This window comes from Oryctolagus cuniculus, chromosome 10, assembly GCF_964237555.1.
Source record: "Oryctolagus cuniculus chromosome 10, mOryCun1.1, whole genome shotgun sequence".
Classification (NCBI taxonomy): domain Eukaryota; kingdom Metazoa; phylum Chordata; class Mammalia; order Lagomorpha; family Leporidae; genus Oryctolagus; species Oryctolagus cuniculus.
In genome coordinates, this window is record NC_091441.1 from 113,911,244 (window position 1) to 113,925,400 (window position 14,157).

The 14,157-nt window shown below is 52.0% G+C and overlaps 1 protein-coding gene across 4 annotated transcripts in view; it reads right to left on the bottom strand.

The window, feature by feature from the left end:
- Positions 1 to 4,241: 4,241 nt before the first annotated feature.
- The window catches only part of RBSN (rabenosyn, RAB effector), a 29,742-nt gene continuing 19,826 nt past the window's right edge, over positions 4,242 to 14,157 (bottom strand). For all 4 annotated transcript variants that reach the window (XM_051851760.2, XM_008260393.4, XM_008260394.4 and 1 more), the window contains 5 exons: positions 13,709 to 13,779; positions 10,799 to 10,885; positions 9,845 to 9,947; positions 8,623 to 8,727; positions 4,242 to 7,861 (listed from right to left, as the gene is read on the bottom strand). In XM_051851760.2, the coding sequence (XP_051707720.1) occupies positions 6,716 to 7,861; positions 8,623 to 8,727; positions 9,845 to 9,947; positions 10,799 to 10,885; positions 13,709 to 13,779 (1,512 nt within the window). In that variant the 3' untranslated portion in view covers positions 4,242 to 6,715. The remainder of the gene's footprint in view (positions 7,862 to 8,622; positions 8,728 to 9,844; positions 9,948 to 10,798; positions 10,886 to 13,708; positions 13,780 to 14,157) is intronic.

The following is a 14,157-nucleotide window of genomic DNA, read 5'->3' on the forward strand; positions in this document are numbered from 1 at the left end:
TGAGTGCAGACTCAGGTCAGCTGATAAGTTGCTATTCCACTGCCCAGTTCCAAAATGTGGAGTTTGAACTGTTTTTACCATTGACTAGAAAATCAAACCGATTTGCTAAAGGAAAATAAAAAGTGGTTTGGGATCCTAGTTCCCCCACTCACCAGCTTCTGGGTGGATGAGATGCCATTCAGAAGTACTCAGCTCCAGGAGGTTTATTTCTCTTTCAAGTCTGAATGACTTTCCAGATAGAAAATTCTAGGTTGGTGAGTTTTTTTTTTTTTAAGTTTTAATATTTCACTCCCCACTTCTTGCTTGCGTAGGCTGTAATTAGCTCTAATTCTTACCTGTTTCTCCATGATCTCATGATTAAATGTCTGTATTTTAGTGGGCCTGTGTCCTTGGGCTGTGACCTTCACAAGGTTATCTTGTCCCTCGGGGTTCTTTCAAGGTTTTTACTGTCTGTGTAAGCAGTTTGAGTACGTTTCGCAGCGGTGCAGATTTGGGGTGTTGGTGTTCCCCGAGTGTTTCCGACCGAAGGCTGCCCTTTGCACTCAGGTCACCTATGTGTGGGTCTTTTGAGAAGACAAAGGCTTTATTATTGGTCAGTAGAAAGCAGAAGAATCTGAGTCCAACCTGTCCGTGCGATTGATCAGGGCTCTGGACAAAGCTTTGTGAGTTAGGTTGGTAAGGGCTGGAAGAAGTGCTGGTGGGGCAGTTTTCCCTGGGAGGGGCGTAGAATCAGGCCAGCACAGCACAATTTGCATCCCAAGTCAGCTCTTCTAAGAAAGCAGGAACTTATTAAAAAAAAAAAAAAAAAAAAAAAAGCTAACGCACAAGATGAGGACACTGTCGGGGAAGGCGTGGGGAGACAAACCAGGAAGCTTCTGAGCTTGAACCTGGTCATGAGTTTCCCACATCTGTGCTTTTGGTGTCTCCCTCTAGTTTTGGAAATTTCTTATTCAGATATTTCCTCTTCATTTTTTCTCCCTTTAGAATTCCCATGACATCCATTTTATTTCTTTAAAGCTGTCTCATAGTTCTTGGATGTGGTGTGTGTCGGTTCTCATTCTTTTCTCTGCATTTCAATCAGGAAGTCCCTGTTGACCTGCCTTCAATGTCACTGATCACCTGGCTGAGTCCAGCTTACTGATGAGCCCATTAGGGCTCATTGTCACAGTGCCTTTATTTTTTTGACAAGCAGAGTTAGACAGTGAGAGAGAGAGAGAGAGAAAGGTCTTCCTTCCGTTGGTTCACCCCCCAAATGGCCACTGCGGACGGTGCGCCGCGCCAATCCGAAGCCAGGAGCCAGGTGCCTCCTCCGGGTCTCCCATGAGGGTGCAGGGCCCAAGCACTTGGGCCATCCTCCACTGCCTTCCCGGGCCACAGCAGAGAGTTGGACTGGGAGAGGAACAACGGGGATAGAATCAGTGCTCCAACCGGGACTAGAACCCAGGGTACCGGCGCCGCAGGTAAAGGATTAGCCAAGTAAGCCGCAGTGCCAGCCGGCAATTTCTTTATTGTTACCAGTAGACCTGGTAACATACTAATTATTTTTTTTATTTGACAGGTAGAGTTATAGACAGTGAGAGAAAGAGAAAGGTCTTCCTTCCATTGGTTCACTCCCCAAATGGCCACTACAGCTGGCACTGTGCCAATCCAAAGCCAGGAGCCAGGTGCTTCTTCCCGGTCTCCCATGCGGGTGCAGGGGCCCAAGGACTTGGGCCATCTTCCACTGCCCTCCTGGACTACAGCAGAGAGCTCCTGGAAGAGGAGCAACTGGGACTAGAACCCGGCGCCCATATGGGATACCGGCACTGCATGCAGAGGATTAGCCAAGTGAGCACAGTGCCGACCCCGGTAACATACTAATTGTATGTCAAATTTCCTGTCTGATAATTTCATGAGTTAAGATGTTTGCTTCCTCTTGTCACACTTTTTTCTTGCCTTTTAAGTATGAAATTGTTGGTTGGCAGTGGGACAGAACTGCCTGGGATAGGTCACAGGGACTGAGGTTAAATTTAGTGTGAGGATTTATGTCAATGTGCCTGGCAGCTAAGTTTGCTGTGGCTGCAAGTGTCAGAGGCGTCACCTCCCCCTCTTCACTTTGGCCTTCGCTAAATACTCCCCCTCGGAGTCTGTGTCCGGCAGCTCTCAGCTGTGACCCCTGGTGAAGCCTGTTAGGGCGTGGGAAGGTGCAGGGCGGGGCAGCGTTCCATGATGCTATGATGAAGTCTCAGTATTTGCACAGGCCTGGGTCCTTACCCAGCCTCCCACCTGGGGAAGGTGATGGCTGAAGTGATAAAGATGCCCTGGCCCAGAGGGGAAGGTCTCCTGAGGTCTCCCCCACCCCAGGGTGGACCTTTGTTAGGGGCAAGCCACCAGGGGATCTTTCTCAGCAGTTCACCATGAGAACCATGTGGGTTCCTAGAGGCGGAGCCCATGAGTGTGGTCAAGGGGGCTGGCCTCCCACTCCCCTGCCCCCAACAACTCACCAAACCACCGCTAAGTCTTCTAACAGCTACATCCAGGGCTTCTGCTCCAGGCCTCAGGTCTGGCGGTGGGACCCTGAACACACCCCTCTCCAGATTTTAGGATGGCACTGTGCCTTGCAAACCTGGTTATCTGATGTGTCCAAGAAAAATGAAACTTTTCTAGCTTGTTCTTGTTGTAAGGACAAAGTGATACTATCCAAGCTCTTTGAGCTGAAACCACAAGTGGTTTCCAAAGTATTTTTAAAATTATGCCAGGCCTGCGAAGTTTTGGGCAGGGAGCTTTTGCTCTTAAATCCACAGGAGGGGCTTCCACTAGATGGAACTCCCCTACCCCACTCCCACCCACGTCAGAGACATGAGTACAAACTGAACAGCTTTGGGTTTGGAGTCAGAGGCCTGGGCCACGTTCAGCCTCACCACTCACTTGTTCCCCTGCAAACTGCGGTTGGCGGGAGACTGAAAGAGCACCGGTAGGGCCAGCAGCATCGTGGCATCGTGGCACAGTGGGTGATGCTGCCTGTAACACCAGCATTGCCATGTGGGCACCGGTTGGTGTTGTGGCTGCTCTACTTCCAATCCAGATCCCTGCTAATGGCCTGGGAAAAGCAGAAGGAAGATGACCCAAGTGTTTGGGCCTTTGCCGTTGAGGCCATGTGGAGAGTAAACCAGCAGATCGAAGACCTCCCTCCCTCTCTCTCTCTCTGAACCCTTTCAAATAGGTAAATCCTAAAAAAAAAAAAAAAAAAAAAAAAAAAAACCAACCACCACGCTCTGGCCCAGAGTGAACACTAAATAGTATCCCCTCTTTGCTTTGTAAGCTAGATGTCCTGGGAAGGTCCGTTTCAAGGACCAGGTGAAGTCACCGTCAGAAACTGCTCAGCAGCCGGCGCCATGGCTGACTTGGCTAATTCTCTGCCTGCAGCACCGGCACCCCGGGTTCTAGTCCCAGTTGGGGCGCCGGATTCTGTCCCGGTTGCTCCTCTTCCAGTCCAGCTCTCTGCTGTGGCCCGGGAAGGCAGTGGAGGATGGCCCAGGTGCTTGGGCCCTGCACCCACATGGGAGACCAGGAGAAGCACCTGGCTCCTGGCTTTTTTCCCACTGCCCATGTGTGCCCCTTTGAGCCCCACAACGCTTCAGCACTGCCCTGTTCCACACCTCACCAAGCACAAACTCTCCTAGCTACTGAGAACAAAGCAAATCAGACACACCTGGGTTTCAATACGCATTCTCCACTGTGTGACCCAGGCCAGGATAACTTCTTTAACCTGAGCTGGGCCAGGCCAAAGCCAGGAGCCTCTGCTGGTCTCCCCAGTGTGTAGCAGGGACCCAAACACTTGGGCCATTTTTTGCTGCTTTTCCCAGACCATGAGCAAGGGACTAAATCAGAAGTGGAGCAGCCAAGACTCAAACTAGTGCCCACATGGGATGGCATCACAGGCAGCCACTGTGCCAGCCCCCACGCCTGCAGCAGTGCTGAGCCTGGCACAAATGGCAGTCGGGGTCCCCCACGTCACCGAGCCTGTTTCCTCCGGGCTGACAGGGGTAAGAGGATTATGAAGGGCTTGTGCTCTATGCTTGTGCTCTATCACGCATTGGACCCACTCTGCTGGAGTAACGAGGTAAGGACAGACCTGGAACCCATACTTATCCCTGGTTTGCTCCAGGGACCTTGACTTTGGGGGCCTTAATCAGACAAGACTCAGGAACCAGGCCTATCTTCTGATGCTGTCACTTGGAACACATGTGCGCACACACTCAACCAGTATCATGTGTTATTTTATTTTTTTAAAAAAGCTCCAATACAAGGCCTCAGAGTAGTGCATGCAAATCAACGACCCTCAGACTGACAGTCACTGTCAGGTGACCAGCACAACCTGCTGCTCCAGTCTGAGCTGCTGCAGACCCGCTTCTCATTCTGAGTCCCATCACCTAAGCACGCCAACGGCCACACACCGCATGGCTCAGGATGACTCCGGTACATTGTAGGAACTGAACAGCAAAGATACATTGAGCTGCGAGTACAGTGAGTAAGTGTCCTTAGTGTATTAGACCCGGGGCGGGGGGATCCAGACGAGGTATGAAAGGGAAAAGGCATGAAGAACTTCATTGGATGCCGGAGTCCCCGAAGTCTCTTCCATATATGACCGTGTCAGTGCCTGGGGGTCTGCCAACGCCACATCAAGAACCTGCTCATGGACGATGAGATGAAGCAAGAGTGCAGTCAGATGAGGTAAAACCTGACGTTGTGGTTACGACACACAGGCCAGCTTTTCCCTGCTGTCAACCATGTGCCTGCATGAATTCTGAGAATTGGCACAGCCAAGGGGTGGAGAATTTTAACTCCTGTCATGTTCACATTCACATACGAACACAGCCATGGGGAAAAACAATGAGAGCACAGGGATTTTAGTTTGGTTTACTACCGTCAGTAAGTCGGGTTTTCAAGACAGCTTTTACCAAGGTTTCTTGTGTTTCCCCCGATGCTGTTAATTACTTACATGATTCCTGCAGGTGATTTCAGGAAAGGCTACATTTAGTGGATTAGTCTCAGCTGAAATCACCAGCTACTTGAGCCGCGTTCTCACAGCAAAGTATGACGGAGAGCGGCATTCAGCTCCCGGAACTGCCTCGTTTCCGGCGCAGAGCCGCCTTCTCTCCAGTCGGGGAGCAACAGCAGGAAGGGCATGGCCTCAAGGGAGAGGGGAGACCCCTACCACTGCCTTAGCTACCTGTTCCCCTGCTTCCCAAAGCCACCGCAGCAACCAACAAGGGCTGGCCAGCGGCTTACATGCATAACTATTCATTTTCCTTTTGTTTGTGAACAGAACCCAGAGGCAATGGGTCCTCCACACACACACCCACCCTTCCCTATTTCCACATCTCCAAAGAAAAAGACCCAGAAAATGCAAAAGAAATATCACTAGCGCCGACACAGATTTTTACTCCCAGAGAATTCAGCCATTCCCACTCCCACTTCAGTAGGATCTTCTCCAGAATGAAATGAATTAACTCTCACATCAGTAACCTAAGGATGGTCCAGAGTTAGCTGAGGGTATAAAGTGACGAGTGGTCAGCTGTTGTTCATTAATTAGCAACTGTAACTGCAGAAACCCTGCCCAGAGCCAAGCACACCCGGGTGTCATGACGTCAGAGGTCAGAGGTCAGTGAAGGGTTCATGAGGGTCCTGGAAACCGAAGCACCAGGGCTCAGTTGGTCCATTCCCTTTCTCCCCTTGCCTGGTGCAGAGGTGAAGCACTGCAGAGCCAGCGCCAGGATCCTGGGCTGGGCCTCTTCACAGATGTCCGTGTGGGTAGGAACAGATCTCACCAGCGCCCAGGTCAGGACGGGATGATTCCGAAGGAAGAAGGCTGATGGAGCGGCTTTGGCCTGTGGTTTATCCTGTGACTCCGGGAGGCTTCCTGACCCCAATCCTACATTACACACTGGCCGCTCCAAAGAGGCCCTCAGCAGAGTAGTTCTGCCAAAACTCTGCAGAGAGGTTTCTCTGGGGATGGACAATTTCCATCAGAGCCATGATATATAGAAATTCTTTTCCCAAATACTAAAATCAACCAGAACATTAGCCATGCCCATTTTCTGAAAAGATCATGCTCAAATCCACCTTGCTGCCCCTGCACTGGGAGCTTAACTTTCTGAAAGAGACAAACAGGAACTTACACAGAGAGGCAAACAGATCCTGCAAGACACTGCAAAGAGGTGCTGGGCTCTCCTGGATCTGGACTCTTGCCCTCACCGCAGCCCCTCTCCCCTCTGCTGCACAGGCCTGGGTGAAACAGAACCCATGGCCCGCAAGAGACTGACTTCCACGGGGCCAGAGCAGAGTAGTTAAGGGACTCCATCCTGCCCATCTCGGCTCAGGGTGGGCCTAGGAAAAGCTGCTCTCTAACACTGCAGAATGACCCAACCTGGCAGCAGCAAAGGGACCCAGGAGGTACATGCCCTGGGCCCAACGGTTTCACCTGGGTAGTGAGAATATGAAGTCCCTTTGAAAGGGGAAAACCTCCAATTAAAAAAAAAAAAAAAAAAACAGGAAAAAGCAGCACATCAATGCTGATTCTTCCCGTTCTGGATCCCATTTTATTATTCATCTGTAGTGGAAATGCCTCAAAGTGCACAGCACAAGACAGCAGACTGTGCATCTGGACTCCTGCCCTGCCTCCATCCCACCAATCCCACCTGCCTTTCCGCTGCCAGGCCCCTCCCACGGCTGCTCAGTCGGGGCCGCCTTTCTGCCTGGCCAGGGTGCGCTTCAGCTCGCGCAGGTTCTCCGCCAGGACCTCCACCTCGTCCAGGCGGCCGCACTGCTTGGCATCGAAGATGTAGGCCTTGATGTTGTCGATCTGCTGGAGCAGGAGCTCCTCCTCTATGGGCTCCTCGGCCTCGGCTCCGCTGTCGCTGTCCACCTCGAAGGGGTTGGGACCGGCAGGCTCCTCAAAGGGGTTGCCAGGGACAGGCGGGCTGGAGGGCCTCAGGTGGGGAGACTCCTCCTCCTCCTCAAAGGGGTTGGGCGCAGGCGAATCTGGGCTTGTGAAGGGATTCCCTGCCACGACTTCTTCCTCCTCTTCCTCAAAGGGATTATACTCTTTTGGGACAGGGGCTGCAGGGCTGACAGACACCTCTGCAGTGGGAGGGTGCGTGGGGTCCTCCTCTCTGGGGCTGGCGAGGTCTTCTTCTTCAAAGGGGTTTAGGGAGGGCACCTCGTTTGGCTGAGACACGGGACCCTGGGGAGGGCATTCCTGGCCGCAGGCTGAGGGCCCAGCCCACACTAGGTTGGGCTCCTGTGCAGGGCTGGGGGAAGAGGTCGTGGGAGCTGTGCTGCTCTGCCCTGAGGAAGGGCCCAGATCCAGCGCATACGCAAGGTGGGGGCGGGGCTCCCTGCTGGGCTCCAGCTGAAAAGGCCCAATTTCTCTGAAGTCCAGGGACCGAGTGCGAGTGTGCAGGGACGCGACCCGGAACTGCTCCAGTTCTCGCTCCCACTCCCGCTCCCGGAGCCTCTGCAGCTGCTCCCGCTGCAGGTCCTCCTCCTCGGCCTGCCTCCGGGACAGCTCGATGGCCTTCTCCACCTGCTGCTGCTCGTAGGCGTCCTGCAGCTGCCGCAGGTTCTCCTGCAGCGTGCGCACCTCGTCGGCGCGGCCGGCAGCCCTGGCCTGCCCGATGAACGAGGTGATGTTGTGGATCTGCTGCAGCAGGGGGTCGGGGTCTTCACTCTGTCCCTGACATCTCGACAGCGGGAGCCAGCCCTCAGCCTTTCTCAGAGGGGCAGGGCCTCTGGGCAGGGATGCCAGCTCCCCGTTGGCCGTGCGAGACGCCAGGCCACTCTGCCTTTCCTCAAGTCTTCGCTGAGACTCGAGAGCTACCTGGGGAGACACCAAAGCCAGGCGGTCAGCACAGTCACCAGGCCAACCGCAGCCCCACTGCCCGTCACTCGCCACCGTCCCCCTATCCCTGGGCCAGTGACACGCAGTCTCCCATCTGAGGGCTACTGTAGCCAACCGCTAAAATCAAATCAAGCCTGCATCTGGGAGGTGGGGGAGGTTGGAAGGCAGATAGTGATCTTCTAAAAGAAAACAACGAGTAACAGAAAACAAGGGTGACGATCTCCTCCTTCTGAAACGCGCTCTTCGACACCAAGGCCATGGCTGCCCTCTACACTGGAGTCTCGCGCTCTTCGACACCAAGGCCATGGCTGCCCTCTACACTGGAGTCTCGCGCTCTTCGACACCAAGGCCATGACCGCCCTCTACACTAGGGTCTCGCGCGTGTCTGACACACACGACTGCCTGTGCAACTGCACACTCCAACACGTCCTACCGGACGCTCCTGTGCCCGGGTCCTCGGCAGCCCCCGGCCGGGGAGAACTGCCAGCCGCTCTGGAGTTCTACACCTGGCCAAGCCTCTGAAAGGGAAACAAGACCCAGGGAGAAAACCAAACAAGTGTTCTGGTTTCTGCAGACGACCGTGAGGCCAGGACACAGGTTCTGAAGAAAGGAAGCTTGGAGAGCAGTAGGTTCTCCCTCACTACAGCCCCCTCACAGAATCTCCTGGGGCCACAGAGGCCTTCATCCTCAGATCCCTCAAGGAGGCAGTGGCTGATGCCGCCTGCCTGAACACCACGCACCTGTCTCTCCATGATCCTCTTCCTCTCCATTTCCTGCTTCCTTTTCTTTTTCAGGTCCTCAAATTGTTCTTTGGTTGGCAGTGACATTAAGCCAAGCAACTTTTCCTGTAGGGAATTACAGACAATTTCACACTTAAACTTCATGGGGGAAAATGGGCCTTAAGCCCTGTGATGAGCATCCACTTGAACTAGGCCACTTCATCCTCGGGGAGAGACACTGAGCTCTGGTAGCAGGAAGCAGCTGACCCTGTAAAGGCCAGAGTCAGCGTCCCAGCGGGCCTGCCTTCCCTTTGTGAATGCTCAGCACCACACAGCCCAGGGACCCGACGTCAGCTCCGCCACAGACCCCTCCCCCTTCGCCACGGCACCTTCCACCATCTTACAGAGTGTGTTAGCTGCTTACTTTCTGTCCCTCTCTCAGGAACATAAGGCTCACAAACGGGAATCTGTGTCTTTTTTTGTTCACTACAGGACTTCGGGCACCTAGAACGTGGCCTGTTACCCAGCAGGCACTGACTAAACGACTGCTAATCCTAGCACCAAGGCCTCATTCTCTCCACTGCTGTGCTAGAAAAGTAACCCCACGGGACGCTAGTGAGTGTCCCCGTCAGGGAGCCCTCAGGTTGCTGTGACTCTCAAAGCTTTCAGAGGTAGAAGACACAACACAGCTCTAACCACCAAGGTCTGGCTGCCCCGGGACCTTACAGCCGGCGACCTGGGCGAGTCCTTCAGGAGCTTATCCTAAGGCAGCTTCCTATCCTGGCCACATTTTGAACAGCAAAACATGAGAATGCACAAATGCCACTGCAAGGGAGGGGAAAGAAGGACGGCACACACAGTCAAAGCAGGACTCTGCAGGCGTCCCAGCACAGTGGCGAGGCTGTGCACCAAAGCTCTCAGGATACAAGTCAGCAATGAAAAGGGAAGACACACACTTGCAAGTATGTACTGCTTATAACTACCATTTATTTTCAAATGCAAATGGAAATAAAATGAATATATCAGAATGACAAGTGAGTGTACTGGGGATATAGCATTAGAAGTAGTGTTATTTGTGTCTGAAATCCAGATGGTTCTCTACATGTGGCATGATGCATTTATAATCCTAAAAAGTAATCAATGTATAAATAGGAAACAAGCCATTGGCACGGATCTGCCTTCTGAGAGGTGACGAGCAGGACAGGCCGAGTGCAATGTTTGTGCCACCCCAGGATGGCTTTACCTGCACAAAAAGTGTAGCTGAGTATCTGATCATCCTCTGCAGCCGCAAAGTGTTTGGATGTGGTGGAGGGTCCTGGTTCAAGCCTAAGGTTAAGATCTTCTTACTGAATTGGAACAAACACATCAATGTAACGGGCACTGCCAGCCTCAGAGACAGGGGTCAAAGTCTGTGGAGGCACCAGGCTTTCATGCCGGGAAGACGGGTACAAACAGGTGAGTGACTCCACTCAGGTTTCCTCCAAGGACAAGGCCACTTCTTACCCTTTGGCCATACCCAAGGGCCCTATCACAGCCCAGGGTGCATGGCAAATGCTCACTCAGTAAGGAACTAACCACATACACATGGCTGGCTTCAAGGTGAACAACCTGTACAATTACATAGGGTCTGGCATTCAGAAGAGCCCCATGCTTGGCTTAATGCTCTACTGTCCCTATCTTAAAATTCTTAATACATTTTGAACAGCGGTCAGCATGTTCCTTTTGTTCTGGGCCTTGTGAATTACATAGCCAGCCCTGCATGTCTGGTGCACAAAAATCCTTCATCTTAGTTCTCCCTGGAGTACCTGTACCTCTTGTAATTCAGGCTGACTGAACCCTGATACCCAAACCACGTTTGAAAAGCAGCTGAGGACTCGAAGAGCAAGAACACACTTGAAAAAAAAGCCTGGGTTTCTTTCTCTCTTGGCTCCATCACTCTGCCAGCTGTGGCATCTCTCCTCACCTATGAAACAGGCATGTGAATCCCTAGCTCACAGGGCAACTGGGTACAATAAATGAGCTACTCTGAGGACACAGCCAGGGACTGGCACATGGTCAGTGTCAATTACCAGCTCCTTAACAAAGAGTTAAAAGCAGCGAGTGCCAGAGCTGGCACCTTCGCAGGCCTCCTCTCACGTGTGCTTGCCACCCCCCACTTCATGAAAATGCACTTCTGCACTAAGAGGGAAAACCTTACCTTAAAGCATCTATTAGCTCATACACCTTCTGCACCTCCACTCGAAGGTCATTCGCGTGTTCCAGACTGTAGGTTGTCTCACCAGCACTAAGGAGGAATCACAGAACATTGATCTGAGCTTCCCGATGCTGACTGGAGACTGTAGTAGGGGCCTCGTAGGGCAGATGCAATTACTGCTCCCAAAGGGGCACTCTGGACTCGCAGACACAGCGTAGTGCTCACTGCCTGGACTGAACTCAACCGGCAGCCCCTCTCTCACCTGCAGATCCCACAGGGACAGAGGTGTGCTTGACCCCAACGACGTGCTTTAATTGCATCACCAAAACACAGCAGCTGAACCTAGCCCGCTCACGTCTCCACAGCTTCCCTGTACATCGTAAGCTGCACCAAGTGGTTCACTGAATGAGTCGCCATCCGGCTTCTCTCAGTCAACTCTACACAGCGGAAAGAGGACAGCTGCAGTGCTGCTGGGGGACTCCGACGCCCAGGCAAGCCATGCATGCAGGGCACAGTCCGGGTCTCACAATCACTCCCTGCCTAAAAAAAACATTTAACTCCAAACCGGGCAGGGTGGGAGTAGTGCAGCCCCGGTAGAGTGCGGATTATCAAGGAAGGCCAGAGGTGGCTCAGCACAAGTCTCAGAGGCAGAGCAGCAATTATGTCGTGATGTTATAACTGCTCGCTCCCAAGCCTGTCACTACCCCCAGACTGCTGAATTCCAAGTGCTGTGATTAGGGCTTTCCATTTTTATAGCATCAGTGACCAATGGGCCAAGGGGAACGTTTCAGGAGATCACTCAGCTTTGGCGGTGGCCCCTCAACTCCCTGCCAGAGGCAGCAGCAATTCAAGCTAAATAAGCAGAAAGGGTTGCTGTCTTTACCTATTTTTCTGTCTATAAAACAGTCCTAACTGGAAAAACACTGCTGTGTCCTATAATGTGAAGATTCTCTCGGTGCACAGTTTTACAAAGAGAACATCAGACGGGCAATGAGAACACACTGCCAACCATGTGGAAAATGACAAGGTGTGCCCAAACCAGAAATTCTGCTTCCTCTGGTCTCAGTTACATCAACCAATAGCTGAAATCCTGGGTATACACCAAGGAGAAATGAGAACGTGTCCACCAAAAAGACCTGTAGGTGAGTACTGTAGGAGAACTACTCCTAACAGCCCCAGGTGGAACCAACACAAATGTTCATCAAGTGATGAATGGATCAGCTAAATACATACATTCAAATAAACGGAATAACGTACTGACATGTGCATGATGCCTGTGTGAAGGAAACCAGACATAAAAGATTACATATTTAGAGTTGTATTTATAGGGAATGCCAAAAAAAGACAAACCTACAGAGTCAGAACATAGACCAGGGATTACCAGGGAGAGGGGTGATTAATAATGACTACAAGGGGGGCCGGTGCCGTGGCGCAGTAGGTTAATCCTCCGCCTGCGTGCCAGCATCCCATACTGGCACCGATTCTAGTCCCGGCTGCCCCTCTTCCAGTCCAGCTCTCTGCTACGGCCTGAGAAAGCAGTGGAAGATGGCCCAAGTCCTTGGGCCCCTGCACCCACGTGGGAGACCAGGAAGAAGCACCTGGATCCTGGTTTAGGATCAGTGCAGCTCCGGCCGTTGCAGCCATTTGGAGAGTGAACCAACAGAAGGAAGACCTTTCTCTCTGTCTCTTCTCTTACTGTCTGTAACTCTAACTCTCAAATAAAATTAATAAAATCTTTTAAAAAAACTGAATACAAGGTTTCTTTTTTTTTAAGATTTATTTATTTTATTTATTTGAAAGACAGAGTTAGAGACAGAGGTAGAGACAGAGAGAGAAGTTGTCCATCTGCTGTTTCACTCCCCAGATGGCCGTAATGGCTGGAGCTGCACCGATCCGAAGCTAGGAGCCAGGAGCTTCTTCTGGGTCTCCCATGCGGGTGCAGGGGCCCAGACTTGGGCCATCTTCTACTGCTATCCCAGGACATAGCAAAGAGCTGGATCGGAAGAGGAGCAGCCAGGGCTAGAACTGGCGCCCATATGGGATGCTGGCGCTTCAGACCAGGGCTTTAACCCGCTGCACCACAGCGCCAGCCCCCTAATACAAGGTTTCTTATCAGGGAAATAATACATCTGGCATTAAGACAGTGGGGATGCACAACTTTGTGAATACACTAAACACCACTGAAGGGTATACTTTAAAAAGGTGGATTTGGGGACCGGCACTGTGGCGTGGCAGGTAAAGCCACCGCCTGCAGTGACAGTATCCCATATGGGTGCCGGTTCAAGTCCTGGCCACTCCTCTTCCGATCCAGCTCGTTGCTGTGGCCTGGGAAAGCAGTAAGAAGATGGCTCAAGTCCTTGGGCCCCGGTATCTGCATGGGAGACATGGAAGAAGCTCCTGGTTCCTAGTTTCAGTCACCACGGCTCCAGCTGTTGTGGCCAACTGGGGAGTGAACCAGCAGATGAAGATCTCTCTCTCTACCTCTCCTCTTTCTATGTAACTCTGACTTTCAAATAAATAAATAAATAAAAATCTTTTAAAAAGGGGGGAGGTGGATTTTATGGCAAACTACACCTAAATTTGAGAAGAAAAATAAACGGCAGGCTAGATTTGCCCTGGGGGTGGAGCCTGCCAACCCCTACTTAAAGGAAAAGGGCTGTGCTGAGCCCCGCGGCCTCAACGCCACGCTGCAGCAGCTCCTCACCCCGATGAGCACAAGCCCCACTGCACTCTTCTCACACTGTTCACAAAGCTCCCACGTGCAGCGTGGGATCCACTTAAACACAGACATGAAGAACCTCCTCAGCCGGCCACAGAGAAAAACGATGGCTAGAGCTAAGATCCCCATTTTCCGCTACTGAGAAACTGACCTGAAAGAGTCACTACTGCATTGGAACAGAGGGGACAACTTACTTTAATGACGCTGCCATCCTGATGTACTCAGGGGCCTTCTGGTCAACCTTGTCCATACAGAGTCGCAATTTCTAAGAACAAAAAGAAGTGGTGAGTGATGCCCTCCAGTCACAGAAACTTCCCAGAACTGAGGCTCCAGCCGGAGATGCACTACAAAATGCACCTTTAACAAAAGTGGGTTTTTAAAATTCTATCAATTTCCTAACTTATAAATTTGCTTTTCAAGCAGAAAATCTTTCAAGAAAGGAGAGGAAAGGCAGAGCCTCTGATAGGACGTTTCTGAGGGGAGAAGGTTTTCTGGAGCACAAGCCAAGGTACCCAGCAAGACAGAGAAAAGGAACCAGCAGCTACACTCTCTGCTGGCAACATCAGCCCACAGCAGGACCCAGCGCCACCCAGGCTCACCTCAAAACAGAAGGAAGCAGAAAGCACAAAGACCATCTACAAAA